The sequence below is a fragment of the Poecilia reticulata genome, chromosome 4, assembly GCF_904066995.2.
Source record: "Poecilia reticulata chromosome 4, P_reticulata-male-v2, whole genome shotgun sequence".
Lineage (NCBI taxonomy): Eukaryota > Metazoa > Chordata > Actinopteri > Cyprinodontiformes > Poeciliidae > Poecilia > Poecilia reticulata.
The window spans coordinates 3137801-3157719 of NC_088833.1; the positions used below are offsets into that span (position 1 = coordinate 3137801).

General features: G+C 39.3%; 2 protein-coding genes and 1 long non-coding RNA gene across 13 annotated transcripts in view; 2 read left to right on the forward strand and 1 right to left on the reverse strand.

Annotated features, from left to right (window-relative positions):
* Positions 1-1120, forward strand: part of hps3 (HPS3 biogenesis of lysosomal organelles complex 2 subunit 1) — a 30113-nt gene extending 28993 nt beyond the window's left edge. For all 8 annotated transcript variants that reach the window (XM_008406298.3, XM_008406303.3, XM_008406302.3 and 5 more), the window contains one exon: positions 540-1120. In XM_008406298.3, coding sequence (XP_008404520.2) covers positions 540-667 — 128 coding nt within the window. In that variant the 3' untranslated portion in view covers positions 668-1120. The remainder of the gene's footprint in view (positions 1-539) is intronic.
* Positions 1121-2598: 1478 nt separating this feature from the next.
* Positions 2599-14718, forward strand: LOC103463232 (G2/M phase-specific E3 ubiquitin-protein ligase-like). 4 transcript variants are annotated; one of them, XM_081605992.1, is made up of 16 exons: positions 2599-2825; positions 2913-3036; positions 5499-5684; positions 5793-5867; positions 6906-7024; positions 8201-8354; positions 8428-8553; positions 9615-9640; positions 9717-9801; positions 9875-10092; positions 10960-11140; positions 11596-11679; positions 11912-12081; positions 12837-13087; positions 13177-13286; positions 14114-14718. In XM_081605992.1, exons 2-16 carry the CDS (start codon positions 2914-2916, stop codon positions 14297-14299), a joined length of 2094 nt encoding a protein of 697 aa, XP_081462118.1. In that variant the 5' UTR covers positions 2599-2825; position 2913; the 3' UTR covers positions 14300-14718. The 4 variants fall into 4 exon arrangements, with proteins under 4 accessions (XP_081462118.1, XP_081462117.1, XP_008404693.2 ...); XM_081605991.1 differs by lacking the exon at positions 2599-2825 and having other exon boundaries at positions 2832-3036; XM_008406471.3 differs by lacking the exon at positions 2599-2825 and having other exon boundaries at positions 2832-3036; positions 11945-12081.
* Positions 14719-15066: 348 nt separating this feature from the next.
* On the reverse strand, positions 15067-16353 carry LOC103463123 (uncharacterized). Its single transcript, XR_533472.2, has 3 exons — positions 16267-16353; positions 16099-16184; positions 15067-16011 (listed from the first exon to the last, which is right to left on the reverse strand). It is a non-coding gene; the product is annotated as an uncharacterized LOC103463123 (long non-coding RNA).
* Between the last annotated feature and the right edge of the window lie 3566 nt (positions 16354-19919).

A 19919-nucleotide genomic window follows, 5' to 3' on the forward strand; every position in this document is an offset into this window, starting at 1 on the left:
CTGATCCTCCATATGTATTTATTACTGCAGTGAGCCTCGATGTAGCCAAACTCCGTCAAGTATGGCATTATTTTTATGCCGTATTAGCTTCGTTGCGTTATAGTTCCACATCGCTTAGGATTTGTTGCTGCATGTTTGCGCAGAGTGAAGGAAAGAGGAGACCAGCTGCACAGGCAGGCTGGGAAATGAGAAGCAGGTGATCGGTATCGGCAACAAGAGCCAATGATCACCGATCACCGATCAGACACTTTTTCACGGAAATCGGCCCGATTATGATCGGTGGCCGATCGATCGGCACACCTCTAGTGCAAACAGCTGTGGGACGTGTTTGTCACGTCAGATCTCGGTAAATGGAAGCTTCTTTTCTCGTTCGCTTCTCGTAATTTTACGATTTTCATCTGGTAAATATTCTTCATCCTGTTCACATTAAACTCTGTTCTCATAATATTATCACTTTAACGAATTAGAGCCCAATAGTCTGTTATATTCTGCTTTACTGACACAAAATGCTAACGTCAATGTGGTTTCCATGCCGACAGAGACGCTGGTGGTGGTTGCCATGGAGACGAGCCCGGCAGAGTTCCTGGAGCTCCTGCCGGACGACGGCTCGGCGTCGTACTTCCTGCCTCACCTGTTGACGTGCGGCCAGAGACACCTGCCGGCCTGAGAGGCGCCGACTCGGCAGGAACGGAAACGCAGAGCAAACATTCGATCATGACGGATGAATCTGAAAGCGACTTCCTGTTCCTGTTCCTGCTGCTGCTGCGGAGTCGGAACAACATTTTAGCTTTTCCCTAAGAATATCAGGATGTGAAGTTTTAAAGTGCTTGATGTAAATCTGAATCTTTTAATCAGTTTTATGGCTGTAAAATCATAGACTGGTGATTATTTTATCATGGATTCCAATCAAACTTCACTTCCTGCTTCATTTCATCATGTCTGAGTAAAACATCTGTAAGATGAGAAGAAACATCTGAAATATGAGAAGAAACATCTGTAAGATGAGATGAAATATCTGTAAGATGAGATGTCTTGTTTAAATGGCGAGAGCAAAGTCTCTTTTTTTTTAGCTTTTTTTTCTTTGGTATTTATTGAAAATAAATCTTTTATCCAAACTACATTCTGAAAAAAGCAGTTTGCTTTGATTTCCTGGAATATTTTGTTAAAACTGAATTATGTTGGCTACTTTACCGTAAAACAAGCCCAATAATGTTTTGTGATTTTGTCTCCAGACTGTTTCTCCTTCCAGGTTGGAGGCACTCGGTTTGCAGATTAAGATGAAATTTGGATTTAAAGAGTTTTTACTTGTTTTTTTTTTTGTACATTTCTGAGACCTGGTTGAAAGGGAGTGACCGACTGATGGTTACAGTTTGATAATAAGCATTAATCAGGCTAACAATGTCCATCAACTGAATGTAAACTCTATGTAATTACATCTATACGGAACCATATTAATGCCAATTCTTTGTCGTTATAACAAGATTTTTTAAAACTTGTTATAATGACATTTATGTCTCATTAAATCCAAAATATCTTGTCTGTTACATGAGAAAAGTTGCAGCGGTAAAACAGAAACACCTTCTGGTGATTTTTGGACGTCGTCATAGAAAACCCCATTACGCCTTTTTAACAAGCTATAATGTACCTGGATTTTTATTTCCAATTTTAATAAGAAACTCTTGTGTTTTAACAAGGTTTGTTATTAAACTGTCCCAAACTCGTAATGTTTTCCTTCCACTCAACTTTCCAGTAAAATGTTTGTATGCATCTCTCTGTGAACAAAGATTTTTTGGCTTATTCTCCTTTTGGAGAGATTCTGTAGCTGTATTTCCATTAATCACAAAATTATGCAAATTTAAAATACATAAACAAATTTGCTTAATGGAAACTTGTTTTTCAGTTTAAAGCCTTATCATGTCGACAAAATTGCCGTGGAAACACTTCTTTACTTCAACAACTGGATCTTACTACTGGCAGAAACCACAAAGAAGACGACAGGAAGTGGTAGAATTATGATTTTTTGAATTCTTTTAATTTTGCATAAATTTTTAAAAAATGGCGACGACCATTTCACATTTAGCTTTAGCTCTAGATTATATATTTTATATATTTCTCCCTACCTGATACACTTAGCAAAAGTACAACTAACACGAAACATACGGGACAGATGGACAGACCCAGGGGGAAACAAAAACCTGAGGCTTGTAGCAGAATAAATTCAGATTGGTACAGGATGTTTCTCATGACTTATCATATGAACAAACTTATTCACGTGATTTTAATTGCATTTTCTGTTTGTCAGAATATTTTATCGCTGTAATTTTGAGTTTTCATTAAGATGACATCAAGATGAACAGAAATGGTTAATCTCGGGTTTTTGAGTTAAAAAAGATAGAGTTTTTGTGAAACTATTACAATCTAATCAGGAGTATTGATTTATCGGCTTTAGTTGCTGATGGCAGACTGAAGTCGTCTGTTTCTGTTCCCATGACTAAAAGCAAACAACGAATCATTTTAAAACACAGCCGTGTGCAAACTTCACCCCAGAGCTGAGATTACAACTTTAACACTTCAACATCCAGGCAAAATTCAAGAGATGTTCTTTGTTTGTGTCTTTTTCTGTCACAAAGGTCACATTCAATGATCTGCAAGCAGAAATTGATGAATCGCATCAATAAAAAAACTTCTTCAGCCACGTAAACACGGCTGGATCAGCAGCTGCGTTTCCAGAGACCCGGCAGTCACCAGAGCCACTCAGAACAGGGAGCAGACTGTGACCTTTGACCCCTGATAGGCCCCAGCTGGAGCTGATGAGGCCTCAGCTGGTTAGATGTTTGCAGACGGACGTCTTTGCTTCTGCTGGACCCGGAAACTTCAGCTGGGCTGAAACTTGGGTTTGTTTCTCTGGACAGGATGAAGCTTTGTGAGAAAAGGTCGGCGTTGCTGGGAATCGCAGAAAACATCGAAATGAGGCTTTTCTCTTCAAAAGAGGAAACCGTGATCATAACGACGCAGGAAAAGCAGGAGAACAAACAGGTTCGTTCTTCAAGGTGAAACTTCAGATTTACACAGTTGGGTTTTGAGTAACTTTTTAAAAAATATATACTTTTGGTAGTATTTTTACTGCGCTGTAATTTATTATGAAGTATTTCTTCTCTTACTTGAGTAAAATGTCTGGATTGACATGTTTTAACCAGAAATCCACCAGATTCAGACACTCATCTGGTGTTTCTGATAAAGTTTCATAAGTTTTTTTTATTGAAAGAAACTGATTTGGAAATTTTTTTCACTTGATTTTGTGATTCTTTATTATGTGAATTACTGTCATTTTAGTTTTTAAAATATAAAAATGTCCTCTTAACTTTATGTTTTGGTCCGTCTGATGTATTTTATATTAAATTACTCAGTACTTGAGTCGACTTTTTACCAAATACTTTTATTTTTACTTGAGGAAAAACATATTGAAGTCGTGCTGCTCATACTTCAGTATGTTTATTACTCTCCTACCTCAAGTTATTTATAAGTTGATATAAAGTCAAACTATCATCATGTGGCTCCTCTGTTCCTGATTAAAAATCAATATGAAAATTTCCAAACATTATTTGACTTTAACCGAACAAACCACAGAAAGTGAAGCTCATTTTTCAAGTTTCAGAATCTTTTATGCTCATCACAAATCGGAAAGTAAAGACTTTCCTCATTCTTTAAACATTTTTCTGCTCAAATCGGTTGTTAAACTCAATTCTGATATTTCCTTCCTTTCTAAAAAACAAATTCAATCAAGATGTCAAAGTTTTCTAAATAATTTAAATAATATCTCAGGATACTTTTGAAGGCTAAAACTAAAGAACTGGAGCTTATAAAAACCATCATTCTGTCTGTTTATCAAGATTCTGCAGCCTTTACAACTTTAAGAGTCATTTTAAAACGGCTTGGGCAAAAACTACTTCAGAACATTTTTGTTATTTTTTAAGTAGAGTATCACTACTTCAATATATTTTTACTCAAGTAAAAGTAAAAAGTATCCATCCAAGAAATTACTTTAACGTAAAAAAGAGTATTTGATGAAAAGTTCTGAGTAACTGATCAGATTATCAACCATTTAATATTTAAAAATTACATCATCACATGAACCTAAGTATAAAGTTAAGTGGAAATTTTGGTATTTTAAGATTTAAAATGACAATAATTTATATCGGTAAATATAAAAATACAAAATCAGGAAAAATAATTTTTCCAAATCGGTTTCTTTCATTAAAAAAACTTCAGAAACTTTAACAGAAACTGCAGGTGTTTGTCTGAGTCTGGTGAATTAAAACATGTTTGTTTTTTCATTCAGTTGGTAGAAAATCCAAAAATTTAACTCAAATAATGGTAAAAATACTTCATAATAAAATTACTCAAAGTAAAACTAAAAATATTCCTGAAAGTATATATTTTTTTTTAAATGTTACTCAAGTAAATGTAATTAGTTACTAACCAGCTCTGCTAAATGTGAACTATAACCAGGTTCAAATGGCTTTAAGGTTAACAAAACATGCTAACGTGGTGTTACGTCCACCAGGCTCGTTTGATGGGGCAACATTAATGGAGACCACACAAGGATTTAATGTGTAAATGAAAGTAGAATTTATTAAGTTATATGAAAGAAATAACCCTGAAGAAAAAAGAAATGCCTGAAATAAGAAACCAAAATAGATTAGAGCAAAACCTATAAATAACCAGAAATGAGCGAATGCAAAACCTAACAAAACTCAACCAAAAGATACAAACCAAACCAAGTGGGGATCTGAGGAGAGGGAAGGGAAAAGCCTCCTCTCTGCTGTACGCCTAGCAGCTTTAAAGCTGCAGGACGCCAATCAGAGGAACACCCAACACCTGCAGGGCCTGACTGCAGGACCCTGCAAGGAAAAAGAGGGCAGGGCCCACTGATGCCGTAACAGTGGTGAATAAAGAGAAGCTCTGCTGTTGGCGGATCAGTTCGATTCCTATTGACAGAAAAATTAACCTCTTCAGGCCCCGCAAATGCAAACGTGACAGAAATGAATGTAAATGGTGCATAATAGTAATAATAACCTTCTGATTGCTTTTTTTTTTTTTAATTTTCCATGATATAATCTCAGTCCTTATTATTCTGCACATTTATGTTGTGTAAATATATTGAATTAGACTTGATGTCCTGTTACAGTCAGAATCGAGCTAAACGATCTTTCTTCATGGAACCGTTTTGGTTCTGCTGTGTTTATGTGATCAGGATGATGTCGGTACGCTCAGTAATCCAGCATATTTTCTTTTTGGATCATTTGACTGCATTCATCCACAATGGAGCAAATTCTCTTAGTTACTGTCAACAGAGGAACGAGAAAAAGACGAAACACAGAAGAACTGAATGAATCTGTTTCAGTAAAACTGAAATTCCTGCCAGTGTTTCTAAACTTCAGCCTCCATAACATTTATTTACTCGTCTTGATTAACTCCAGACCCGTTTCCCCTGTTAGACCCGGAGGCTCCGGTACCGGGAGCATCCTCTGGCCCTGGACCTGGAGGAGGAAGAGGAGGAGGATGAAGACCTGCTAGTCGAGATCAAAACCAAACAACCAGCAGAACCAAAAACTAAACCTCCCGTCGCCAAGGAGACGTTTTATGGTTCACACATAACGGACGACACAGACATCGAGATGGAGGTAAGAGACGAATCCAGTACAAAGAAATACTTTTTATTTTTCACAAGTTAAAATGTTCCTATTTTCAGATGATGCATGAAAAGTTAAAGCCAGTTTCTGTCCCTCCAGGCCTTTCCGCACATCAGGCTCTCTGACATCGAGCTGGTCGAGATGAAACCCAGAAGCTCTGACGCCGACGCTCCGGTCAGTCTCAGCTTTTCTCTCTTTCTCTTGATTAAATTACAACCACAAAAAAATCATTTTCCAAATTATTTCACTTGGTCCTTCACTGTATTTGTCTCATGATATTAAACAGTAATAAATTAACAAAACAGAAACGACAAATACAATTAATTGTAAAGTAAATGTAAACAAAACTGTCCTTCAAAAAATGTCTGAGACCAAAACACCAAACTGAAGACTTCTATCATCCAGTTTTTGGTAGAGAGAAGATTAAATATAAAAAAGTAGAAATTTTATGAAATTGTCTAACCTACTGCAATACTTTTAATGGTTAGTAAGGGTGCGTTCACCCTGCAGCCTGAAGTGACTCAATTCCGATTTTTTGGCAATTCCGATTTTTTTTGCCAGGGTCGTTCACACTGCCAGTAAATGCGACCTGTATGTGTTCTGCAGTCTGAACGGGCAAACGACCTGAAGTGTCCCGCATGCGCAGTAGAGGGCGCCATAGCGTCAGCGTTCTCAGTGTTCTGCCAACCGCCATAAAAAGAAGAAGAAGAGCTCAGTGTTTGCGGAAGTAAACATGGAGGCTAACGGTGGAGCTTAGCTTACATATTTGAAGTTGTTGTCCGGCTGGAGCAGCAAATTAACAACTTAATCCTCATATAATCCGTCATGGTTGTTGTTTTTCTTCCCACTTGCGCGTATCAGGAGCAGAATAATGAGATTTGTTGAGAATCAGTGACGTTCAGTTCGGATGAATGCGGCCTGGACGTTATGGTCACATTTGAATCGGATACGTATCGGATATGGGTCACATTCTGAAAAGAATCCGACCTGAGCTGTTCACACTGCCATGAAAAGATCGGATACAGGTCGCATTACGTCAAAATAAAATCGGAATTGGGTCACTTCAGGCTGCAGTGTGAACGCACCCTAATTTGCAGTCAGGTCAGAATCCATGGAATAAGTGTTTGTCTATCAAAAGGTCAAACTCAATGAGATTTTTTGAATTTCTGGAATATTCTTTTTGATTATTTTGGTTCATGGTTTATGTTTCAGTCGTTTCTTAACAAACCTCGTCACTTTAAGTGGAAGAAAGTGAATCCAGAGAAGAGCAGACATGTGGTTAAAGACGTGATCTGCCTTCCAAAGGATCATTACCTGGAGCAGCTGGACAGGTGAGGCCTGAGCCTTAACACCATGAAGCACCAATTCATTTAAATATCAGAACTTAAGGCTGCAGCGTCAAACTTTTATGAGAAAAAATGTTTTTTACATACTTGTTAAAATTATGTTGTGACCAGAGTTGGGTAGTAAATAGTTACATTTACTCAATTACATTTGAGTAACTTTTTTTAAAAAGAAATGTACTTTCATTATTATTTTTGCTATGCTGTACTTTTTACTTGACTGGTTTTATTATGAAGTATTTCTACTCTTGAGTAAAATTTCTGAATTCTCTTCCTAAAACAAAAACCTACAGTTTTTATTAAAGTCCCACATGTTCATTGAAAGAAACTGAATTTTAAACATTTTCTTTTGCCTGATTTTTTATTTTATTTTTTTTCTTATATGAATTATTGTCGTTTTGGTTCTTAACATACCAAAATGTAAACATTGGTCCATCTGATTATGTGAATTCTAAATCTTAAATGATTAATTTGATGAGTTACTGTACACTTTTTACCAAATACTTTTTCACTTTTGAATAATTTCTTGGACGGCTACTTTTTACTTGAGTAAAAGTATGTTGTCGTAGTGCTTCTCTTATTTTAGTATAATTTTTGGCTACTCTGACTACTTCTGCTATTAGTGTGTGGAAAGTTTCTTTCTGTTGACAATAATAAGAATTTAAATGAAATGAAACTGTATTTTTACTGTCCTGTACGTTTTTGAGTAAAACTTGTGGATTTTCTGGTTTATCGTTGTCGTCCACACTCCTGTCCGGTAGGTGGCGGTAAATGCAAATTAAGCTGGTTTCCCAACCGCCAATAAAACACGAACAGAAGCCTGCCATTAATGCTAAAAGTAGTTAGCATAGCCAAACGGCAGATAAACTGTTTTCCTGTAATAGTAAGTTGTTTTTCCGCCATTAGCATATTTATCGCTAATGGTGATAAAGTTGTTTAATAGCTCTAAGACACTCTTGAGGGTTGTTTTTGACCGGAGTGGCTCATTTTTACAGCTCACGGAGGAAGTGGAGGAGCTGTCACAACATTGCGGCTGTTTCAATAATTATGGATTAAACTTATTTTATAAGTTACACCCTTCAGCTTTAAGAGTTATCTACACAGACAACTAATATATTTTCACAATCTGCGACTCGGTAAATGTTTGTGTTTTTATACTTTTAGTAAACAACCGACTCTCCAACAATTTGCTCTGGCGGCTCGCATCACGGTGGACTCCAGCTGGTCAGCCAATCAGATGCAGAGCCGCCTGGCGTCGCTTTTCCAGGCGCAGTTTGTAAAGAAACCGGGACAAAAGTTTTCCTTCACGTATCTACAGGTTGGTGTCGGGTTGTTCTGCTCCAAAATGCGTTTGAATCTCCATTTGAAGCCTAAACGTGTCTGTGTTTCAGAGCGTGCGGAGCTCCAAAGTGCTGTTTGTCCCCGACTGTCCTGCAGAGGGCTGGACTGGAGAGCAAGTACTGCGGACCAGTGAACACGGCGCTTTGTATATATTTAGTCACCACAGCTTTGAACAGGTACAACATGTTTTATTTTTTAAATTAATCTATCAACGGCAGATTTCTGTCTTCATATCCAGCTTGTTTACAAGAATGTCTGGTAAATTAAATGTTCCTATGCTGGATTAAAATGCCTTTTACACATTTAACATAACACTTTTCTGATATAAATTGTTTTTATAAGTTTGACATAATAGTTTAATCCTAAATGCCGTGTTTTCATTAAGCATCAGGTTGTCTGTAATTCTGTCTCACTTAGTGAATTGAGTTACTGAAATAAATGAACTTTTCAATAATATTCTAATTTATTGAGATGCACCTGTAGATACTGGAGCTGCATTTATACGCCATCCAGTTAAATATTAAAGATCATTTTGGAACAATTTTATTTATGTAGCACAAATTTATGACAAATGTCGACTTGGGGTAAAAACCGTTTCAGTTCAGTCCAATTAATCCCATTTATCAAAAAGGTAAATTCATTATTCAGATTAGTTTAAAAGGTTTTTGAATAAAACTTAATGTCAGGGTTTTATTGTTTTATTAACTCAGTGATTGGGTTTATTAAGTCAAACAGAAAATTAGAATATAAGCCCAGTGAGTCTCGTTTGTCAGATTAAAAGTACATTTTGTAAAGAAAAAAAAAACTAGGTAGGTTTTAAACATACTTTGTATTTAGCCCCTATTTCTGTTTTTAAAAATAGTATTGGTCATATGTAATGTTTTAATTTTAATGGTTTTCAACAGCTATAAATGGAAAATTATTCTAATTAACAGAAATAAAGGCTTTCAAACATTCATCAGCGTGTAGCTAACCTATGTAAAGTTTCACTTTGTGATTTAGTTCCTTAAATAAAAGGGTTTTTCAATAATATTCTACTTTTTTTTAAATGTATTTGCAGTGTAAAGACTTTCATACCAACCCAAACAAACTGAATTTGACTCATTAAGATCAAAATGAGGTTTAATCTGCCTGGACTGATTGTTTTGTGAATTGGTGAAATATTAATGAACTGGATTGAAATAAATTTCTATTAAATGTTTTATTTTTTTCTCACTGCAACTTGTTACACCAACAGGCACAAAAAGCATCCATCTTAAAAAGGTAAGAAAACATTGTTTTGTGAGTGGAAACTTAAAAATGACACAAACGGCTGTTTTAAATACCTGAACGTTCACAGGAAGGAATCGGGGTCAAAGGTCAGCAGAGAGAGTCGAGGTCCAGTGGGACAGAACCAGCTGTGTGTCTGCCGGGCTCCAGAGAGGGTCAGTTAGAGACGGCTGTAAAATCTGATTGGTCAAAGAAAGACTTCCTGTTCACTTCCTGTTTCCTGTGCAGCTCACCCTCAACCTGGACACCATTCTGAGGTTATTCAGACTGGAAAACGCAAACGCAGACGCAGAAACTGTCATGCAGGTGAGCAGAGGAGACGTCCTTCCTGCTGCTCTGCAGGAGGTCAGTAAGCCTGGATTCTGCTTCAGATCCACGCCTGCAGTTTCCTTCAGCGACGACGAGGAAACGCTCAGCCAGGATGAAGCTGTCAGGGAGTTCTTCAGGTTTGGATCCGACCCCTGATGTTACGGTTTCAACCACTGATCCGGTTTATTTTTAGTCATTGAAGTACATTTAGTTAATCTATTGACGTCGGCTTAGAGCAGCGTTTCCCAGACTTTATCAGGATAAAGACCATCAGTTAACATTTTGACTTATTTTCAATTCTGAAAGTGGATTCTAATGTCACGCATGAAAACAATTATTTACTACCAAGTGTTGTGTGCATTAATAACATTTTAGAGCCATTTGTAATTTAAAATAAAAGAAAAATGGACTTAAGTTGCTTTGGAAGAAACAAAAATCGGCATTAAATATAAAAAATTTTCCACCCATTTCTGTATTTAATTAGCTTAATTGAGTCATTTTTAAGTAAATAAAAACAATGGCTGACATGTGAGCAGAGCATTATGACCAAGCCGGTTCTGACCAACGGAGATTTGAGTCCTGCGGTTCAGATGGAGCCGTTAAAAGAACCGAATCGTTCAAACGGTTTTTCTGATCACATAAAAATAATCCTGTTGTTTTCTTTCCTCCATCTTCAGCTTTTCTTTTGACTGACTGACCCGGATTAAAACCAAATCATTATTATTTCTAAACACAATCCTTTGGTAAGCTAGCTGTACGCACTTTGACCTCAGCTCACAGTAAATAAACGGTTGTTTACATGCAGTGCCTTACGGACCATTAGGTGGCGCTGGCGAGGAGCACAGTTTGAGACTGGCTCAGTTTATGGTTTACACCTACTTTTGGTGTTGTAGTTTGACCTCCAGCCAGCGGGGGGCGCTGCTGGTCCTCTGCGTTTTCATTGGTCACCATCTTTAAGCGATGAAGGTGTGTTTTACATCCTCAGATGATTTCTTCCCGCTCAGGCTGACCCTCCTGGAGCTGCAGCGGAGTCGTGTTTTTGAGGGTCGTCCGGAGCGTTTGTTCTTCACCTATGACCTCACGGCGCTGGACGACAGGTTGTATTACGAAGCGGGCGTTCTGATTGGCTGGTCGCTGGCTCATGGAGGACCTGGACCGTGCTGTCTGCACCCCGCCCTCTACCAGGTTCGCCTCTCAGCAGGAACCATTTCATTCGTCCTGCGTGACACAAACATGAACCTGCTGAAATCTGAAGCTACACACAAAAACAAGAAGCTGAATGTTTTTATTTAACGGTAACAGACTTAAATATGTGTGATTTTTAAATCAAACGTATTTAAAAACGGCACGCGGGCGTTCTGTTGCAGGTTAAATAAAATGTTTATAAATTTTAAACCTTTAATTACATTAATTAATAAATAAAACAAAGCATACCGGTAAATATTCATTCCTTTTTTTTAATGAATGTGATTGTAACATTATTACTTCATTTGGCTAAAAATGCTTTGGGAAAACAGTCATCACATGTAATAGGATATTTTACATTCAATTAACAAGTTAAAACCACTTTTGCATTCAGAACTTATGCAGCTCATTGCAGGTTTGGTATAAAATGTTTCTGTTTCTGTTTGTTCCTGCAGCTGATGTGTTGCCAAAGTGCATCTTTGGAGGATTTTAACTGGAGCGACGTCGTTGATGCTGAAGCTCAACTCCGACTGCAGGAGGTGGAGCTCATCCTGATTAACATCCACGGCTTATTTCAATGTTTGTTTATGAAAAATATGAATAAAATGCTCAACCTGCACCACACATAACTAACAGCTGAGGAGTCACAGTTGGTAGAGGAGCCAAAAATTATTCTGAAGTCAGTAGCACTGCAGAGTGACTGTAATCCTGTTGAGCTCTTACTTTGTCGGCGTGTTTTTCTCTGTGTGGACGTCCTGTGTGTCTCATCAGGCCAGTTTATCCCCGAGTGTTTTTCTCTCCCAGCTGCAGAGCTGCAGCGACGTGAAGCGTCTCTCTCCCAGCCTGTGCGACTGGCTGTCCGGCTGTGGGATCCATCCGGCATGTTCCAAAGAGATTCCCGCCGTTTACGGCCGCTTGGTGAAACGCCACGTCTACCACAGGTCTGAGCCTCTCAGCTGAACATCAGCTCCGTTTTCAGCTGCTGCTGCCAAAAGCTGAGTTTTCATTACAAATCTGTGCAAATATTTGTAATGCAAAAACAAACACAATTTTGCATTTGTGCAACATTAAATAAGAAATGTATGACGGCTTATTGGGGCGTTGAAAATGTAACAAGAAAAGAGTAAATCTGCACCAAAATTTTTTTCTAGAAATAAATTGGAAATTTCTGGAAGAAATTATAATTTTTTCTGGAAATGTAAGATTTTTCTCTAAATTTGAGTTTTCTTGGAATTTTAATTTTTTTTACTTTTTATAGCTCAGATTTTTTGTTTGTTCTTGAAAATTTCTAGTGTTTAAACTGAAATTTGGGCCAGTATTCCATTGTAGTTTTGGTGCTAATCAAATAAATTTTCTAGAAAAAACATTTCTAAGATCCAAAAGTTGAAACTTTGTACGTCAAAAAGTGAGAAATTTTGAGTTTAACCTCATAAATTTTCTTCAAACATTGAAATTTAAGTTTGGAAAGTTGCAAATTTGTGAGAAAAATCTCACAAATTCAAAAATTTGAGAATTTTTTTTTAGAAAAGACGTTGAAATTTGAGATTAAAAAGTTGGAAATATGAGATTAATCTCAGAAATTTTCTAGAAAAAACACAGAATTGTCCGAGCGCCAAAAGTAAAAAAAATTTGTGACCAGAAACTCAGAAATGTTGAGCTAAACGCAGCTCCAGCCTGACTGCCTCCTGAACTCCAGGGTGGCCAGTATGATCTCCCAGTTCCTGGAGGGCCTGAACAGCTGTGGGGGGCTGTGGGATCTGGTGAAGTCGCACTGGGAAGCGTTTCTGCCGGTGATGACCAGTCTGACCAGTACGGAGCGGCGGGCGCTGAGCCTGGAGGAGTTCAGACGCCTCTTCACGTTTTGCTTCAGCGATCTGGACTCTGAGCTGAGGGGAGCTGAGGAAACCACAGCGGCTCAGTGGGAAACCGTCCTGAGCCTGGTCAGCGGTAAGCGCACACACACACACACACACACACACACACACACCGGCTGAGCTGTGATGAACCGTTAACATGTTTCTCCATCTTTGAATCAGATGGTGAAGCGTGTTTCTCCTTTGAAGACCTCCTCCTCTTCATCACAGGAACCCATCATCTTCCTCCGCTTGGTCTCCCCAAACTCATCTCTCTGCGTTTTTACTCACAGGTTGGTGATCAGTGATTATTGGTTGGTGATCATGAACTACATGTGTCCATTCCCGTGTGAGGCTGAACACCAACGGTTAGATTATGAAACGCCACAGAATAATCTGTTTTAAATTATGTGTAATGATTTAAATCATAAACATAATGACACAAAATATGTTTACACTGCAAAAAATACCAGATGGAATTACGATGGTGACGCCCGGCACTAATATAGAGGGAGGATTGTGCCAAAAAATATGACTGGTCATATTACCAGAATAAAGTTGCAATATGAGAATAAATTCATAAAAATGCACAAGTAAAATTGTAATATTAAAGTCGTATTACCAGAATAAGGTCCCAAAAACAAAAATAAACTCGTATTGGGAAAAATCGAGTAACATTAATTATACGAGAATAAAATCATATTTCAGGAATGAAGTTGTAATATTAGGACAATGAAGTAATTTTATGGGGAAAAAGTCATAAGTTTTACTTTCATTATCGGTTTTTCACATGGAACCTGCTTAATCTAAACGTCAGCAAATCATCAGCAGCAACTGGACTTTGAAATGAATATTTAAATAAAATCACAGGCAGAAGATGTCAGATTTGAAGCTTTGCTCTCATTTAGCAACTTTATTCTAGTAAATTTTTCATGATATGGCTTTATTGTCGTCATATCCTGGTTTTATTATGATTAAAAATAAATAAACCTCCATCTGGCCCTGATGCTCTGCTGAGTTCAAGCCTTTAGTTTTGTTTTCATTTCAAAGGTGTGAAGAAATTTCCACTGAAAATCTTCCACGGTTTCCCGTAATGTGACTGAATTCATTTAATTTTCAGGACTCGGTTTCGTCCGACCCGACTCTCCCTCACGCTTCTCAGGATTCTCTGGAGCTGTTTCTGCCCAGAGGAGTCCCAGAGGCTCCGGACCTGCTGGTGCTGCTGACCAGAACCTTACACACGACTCTGGATCGAAGCCGTTTGCATGCAGGCAGAGATCAAACCTCTCCTGAAATGATGACGTAGTTGTGGTGAAAAGAAGCAAACCGACGTCCTGGAGCATGTTGTCTGCTCAACTCACTTTTAACGTCTGCTCCCATAATCTGATTAGATTTTACTGAGTTCTGCTGGATGTTTTCTGTTTGGGTTGTTTTGTGAATTTTAACAAACCCTGAATGATGATTCAAGTCATTTATCCCAACAATAAAAATGTTTATACACATAATCTTGTAGTTTACAGTGAAAATTCCACAGTTTGAAGAAAGTTTTTTATTTTATTTTTAATGTATATTTAATTCTTTGCTCCAAAGTTGACTTAAGTTTGCAAAAATGTTGTAATAAAGTTAATTTAATGTAAATAATTTTCACTCTGCATGAATACTTTTAACAAATGAACAAATGTCATGTGTGAGTCCTGAAATCATAAACATACCAGTATTATTACAGTTTGGATTTGTATTTTGTCAACACGCATCTCAGCCTGGTTTCTTTTCTCCATTTTTATCTCAGTTTGGATCATTTTCTTTTTCTTGAGGCTAAAAGCAGAAAATTCACTTGGAATTTGAAATAAATCGGTTAAGATCAAAAGAAAACAAACTATAAGCATGTCACAAATTACCAAAATATTTATTTTTCTTGATTCTATCCAAGCAGAAAAACAAACTAAATGTATAGAAATTACATTTAATTCAACTGCACAAGTTTTTTTTTCTTAAATTTCTAAGATCTAAAAATTTTAGTATTTTTCTTGAAAATTTTTGACTTTTGAAGCTCAGAAAAGTCCTTGTATTTTCTAGAAAATTTGAGATTAACCTCAGAATTTCTACATAAATTTACACATTGTACTTTTGTCATATTTTGTATAACATGTTCTAAAAGCTCCACTTTAACTGGTTTATGTATTGAGGTAATGTAAAGCAAAATGATTTGCAGTTCATACAAATTCTTTAATTAGATTTTAACCACAAAGCTGAAAAAGTTAAAATACAATCAAAACATATATTAGAATAGATATTATGAAGTTATCAACAATTTAATTCAAAATGAGTTTTAAAAATGATTGTACATCTGAAAAACAGGAAAATGCAACTAAATTAGACTGCAGTAAAACAAAAATAAACATTTGATTAGAAAATGCTCATAACTCTTTATCACATTTTTATACTAAGAATAATACACTTTGCATAGTCGATCATGAGAAATCATTGTGTTCAGACGTTATCTTGAATCTACACAAACTAAACAATTTTGTGTTTAGTTATGGTACTTATGGAGTTCCATAAGGGTTTTCCAGAAAGCAGGTTATTTATAAAATGATTAAGTTAACTCAGGTTTTCTGTTCCAGACTGATTGATATTGAAACATAAATCATTCCTAAGTGTTTTAGACCTGGTGAAGGTTTTCTGACCTACATTTAAGGAGCTCCAACTCCAACATGGATGATATTTACTGGCTAAACATCGTCCCAAAGCCAACTCCAGGTTCAGATACTTAACTGAGCTTAAAGTGATGAGCTGCTGGAACTGAAAACCAACTCTGAGTTGATCTACCCGGAAATCATGGAGAGACTGTGTGTGTTGAACTACAATACGTATAAATATCATTCACACTTATGTAGATATTTAAATAACAGAGCATGCCATGTGGATGCTGTTTGTCTATGGGTTAACTCTAACCCGCTGAATGCTTCGCACAGTCACCTTGTGGGCGGTTCCATTGAGGAGCTGCTCTCTGAAAAACTAAATGAAGAGAATGAAAATGTTAATATCTTATGATTCTTTTTGATGAAAAACCAAATAATTTGTAGGTTATTCTAGATCACATACCTGTTCAATGAGATGAACTATGGTTCCATTGCTGATCTCTTCATAAGATATTAACTTCATGTTTAGATGTGCCAGATACTCCAAACCTGTAGGGATTTAAAAAAAGTCAGATGGTCAGAGGATTAATTTACCTTCAGAAAAATGATGCTGCTTTTTTAAATGATTTACCGTTAGAAGTTTGGCCTGTAGGGGGCGGAGCTGCAGTTGTAGTTATTAGCATTGATGTGGTAGCAGCAGATGCTGTTGATAACAAGGTGGTAGATTTAAAAAAAGTCAGATGGTCAGAGGATTAATTTACCTTCAGAAAAATGATGCTGCTTTTTTAAATGATTTACCGTTAGAAGTTTGGCCTGTAGGGGGCGGAGCTGCAGTTGTAGTTATTAGCATTGATGTGGTAGCAGCAGATGCTGTTGATAACAAGGTGGTAGTTGTTGGGATTATAGTGGTAGTTGTTGGGGAAGCAGTTGTAGTTGTTGGGACTGCAGTTGAAGTTGTGGCAGCAGTTGTAGTTGTTCGGGAAGCAGTTGTGGTTGTTGGGGCTGCAACTGTAGTTGTTGGGGAAGCAGCTGTAGTTGTTGGTGCTGCAGTTGTAGTTGTTGGGGCTGCAGTTGTAGTTGTTGGGGAAGCAGTTGTGGTTGTTGGGGAAGCAGCTGTAGTTGTTGGGGCTGCAGTTGTAGTTGTTGGGGAAGCAGTTGTGGTTGTTGGGGCTGCAACTGTAGTTGTTGGGGAAGCAGCTGTAGTTGTTGGTGCTGCAGTTGTAGTTGTTGGGGCTGCAGTTGTAGTTGTTGGGGAAGCAGTTGTGGTTGTTGGGGAAGCAGCTGTAGTTGTTGGGGCTGCAGTTGTAGTTGTTGGGGAAGCAGTTGTGGTTGTTGGGGAAGCAGCTGTAGTTGTTGGGGCTGCAGTTGTAGTTGTTGGGGAAGTAGTTGTGGTTGTTGGGGCTGCAACTGTAGTTGTTGGGGAAGCAACTGTAGTTGTTGGTGCTGCAGTTGTAGTTGTTGGGGAAGCAGCTGTAGTTGTTGGGGCTGCAGTTGTAGTTGTTGGGGAAGCAGTTGTGGTTGTTGGGGCTGCAACTGTAGTTGTTGGGGAAGCAACTGTAGTTGTTGGTGCTGCAGTTGTAGTTGTTGGGGCTGCAGTTGTAGTTGTTGGGGAAGCAGTTGTAGTTGTTGGGGAAGCAGCTGTAGTTGTTGGTGCTGCAGTTGTAGTTGTTGGGGCTGCAGTTGTAGTTGTTGGGGAAGCAGTTGTGGTTGTTGGGGAAGCAGCTGTAGTTGTTGGGGCTGCAGTTGTAGTTGTTGGGGAAGCAGTTGTGGTTGTTGGGGAAGCAGCTGTAGTTGTTGGGGCTGCAGTTGTAGTTGTTGGGGAAGTAGTTGTGGTTGTTGGGGCTGCAACTGTAGTTGTTGGGGAAGCAGGTGTAGTTGTTGGTGCTGCAGTTGTAGTTGTTGGGGAAGCAGCTGTAGTTGTTGGGGAAACAGTTGTAGTTGTTGGTGCTGCAGTTGTAGTTGTGGCAGCAGTTGTAGTTATTGGGGAAGCAGTTGTGGTTGTTGGGGCTGCAACTGTAGTTGTTGAGGAAGCAGTTGTGGTTGTTGGGGCTGCAGTTGTAGTTGTTGGGGAAGCAGTTGTGGTTGTTGGGGAAGCAGTTGTAGTTGTTGGGGAAGCAGTTGTAGTTGTTGGGGAAGCAGCTGTAGTTGTTGGGGAAGCAGCTGTAGTTGCTGGGGCTGCAGTTGTAGTTGTTGGGGAAGCAGCTGTAGTTGTTGGTGCTGCAGTTGTAGTTGTTGGGGAAGCAGCTGTAGTTGTTGGAGCTGGAGTTGTAGTTGTTGGGGAAGCAGCTGTAGTTGTTGGGGAAACAGTTGTAGTTGTTAGTGATGCAGTTGTAGTTGTGGCAGCAGTTGTAGTTGTTGGGGAAGCAGCTGTAGTTGTTGGGGAAGCAGTTGTAGTTGTTGGGGAAGCAGCTGTAGTTGTTGGGGAAGCAGCTGTAGTTGCTGGGGCTGCAGTTGTAGTTGTTGGGGAAGCAGCTGTAGTTGTTGGTGCTGCAGTTGTAGTTGTTGGGGAAGCAGCTGTAGTTGTTGGGGAAGCAGTTGTAGTTGTTGGGGAAGCAGCTGTAGTTGTTGGGGAAGCAGCTGTAGTTGCTGGGGCTGCAGTTGTAGTTGTTGGGGAAGCAGCTGTAGTTGTTGGTGCTGCAGTTGTAGTTGTTGGGGAAGCAGCTGTAGTTGTTGGAGCTGGAGTTGTAGTTGTTGGGGAAGCAGCTGTAGTTGTTGGGGAAACAGTTGTAGTTGTTAGTGATGCAGTTGTAGTTGTGGCAGCAGTTGTAGTTGTTGGGGAAGCAGTTGTGGTTGTTGGGGAAGCAGTTGTAGTTGTGGCAGCAGTTGTAGTTGTTGGGGAAGCAGCTGTAGTTGTTGGTGCTGCAGTTGTAGTTGTTGGGGCTGCAGTTGTAGTTGTTGGGGAAGCAGTTGTGGTTGTTGGGGAAGCAGCTGTAGTTGTTGGGGCTGCAGTTGCAGTTGTTGGGGAAGCAGTTGTGGTTGTTGGGGAAGCAGCTGTAGTTGTTGAGGCTGCAGTTGTAGTTATTGGGGAAGCAGTTGTGGTTGTTGGGGCTGCAACTGTAGTTGTTGGAGAAGCAGGTGTAGTTGTTGGTGCTGCAGTTGTAGTTGTTGGGGAAGCAGCTGTAGTTGTTGGGGAAGCAGCTGTAGTTGTTGGGGCTGCAGTTGTAGTTGTTGGGGAAGCAGCTGTAGTTGTTGGTGCTGCAGTTGTAGTTGTTGGGGAAGCAGCTGTAGTTGTTGGTGCTGCAGTTGTAGTTGTTGGGGAAGCAGCTGTAGTTGTTGGGGAAATAGTTGTAGTTGTTGGTGATGCAGTTGTAGTTGTGGCAGCAGTTGTAGTTGTTGGGGAAGCAGATGTGGTTGTTGGGGAAGCAGTTGTAGTTGTGGCAGCAGTTGTAGTTGTTGGGGAAGCAGCTGTAGTTGTTGGTGCTGCAGTTGTAGTTGTTGGGGCTGCAGTTGTAGTTGTTGGGGAAGCAGTTGTGGTTGTTGGGGAAGCAGCTGTAGTTGTTGGGGCTGCAGTTGCAGTTATTGGGGAAGCAGTTGTGGTTGTTGGGGAAGCAGCTGTAGTTGTTGAGGCTGCAGTTGTAGTTATTGGGGAAGCAGTTGTGGTTGTTGGGGCTGCAACTGTAGTTGTTGGGGAAGCAGGTGTAGTTGTTGGTGCTGCAGTTGTAGTTGTTGGGGAAGCAGCTGTAGTTGTTGGGGAAACAGTTGTAGTTGTTGGTGCTGCAGTTGTAGTTGTGGCAGCAGTTGTAGTTATTGGGGAAGCAGTTGTGGTTGTTGGGGCTGCAACTGTAGTTGTTGGGGAAGCAGCTGTAGTTGTTGGTGCTGCAGTTGTAGTTGTTGAAGCAGCTGTAGTTGTTGGGGAAGTAGTGGTAGTTGTTGGTGCTGCAATTGTAGTTGTGGCAGCAACTTTAGTTGTTGAGGAAGCAGTTGTGGTTGTTGGGGAAGCAGCTGTAGTTGTTGGGGAAGCAGCTGTAGTTGTTGAGGAAGCAGTTGTGGTTGTTGGGGAAGCAGTTGTAGTTGTTGGGGAAGCAGCTGTAGTTGTTGGTGCTGCAGTTGTAGTTGTTGGGGCTGCAGCTGTAGTTGTTGGGGACACAGTTGTAGTTGTTTGTGCTGCAGTTGTAGTTGTGGCAGCAGTTTTAGTTGTTGGGGAAGCAGTTGTGGTTGTTGGGGCTGCAACTGTAGTTGTTGGGGAAGCAGCTGTAGTTGTTGGTGCTGCAGTTGTAGTTGTTGGGGAAGCAGCTGTAGTTGTTGGTGCTGCAGTTGTAGTTGTTGGGGAAGCAGCTGTAGTTG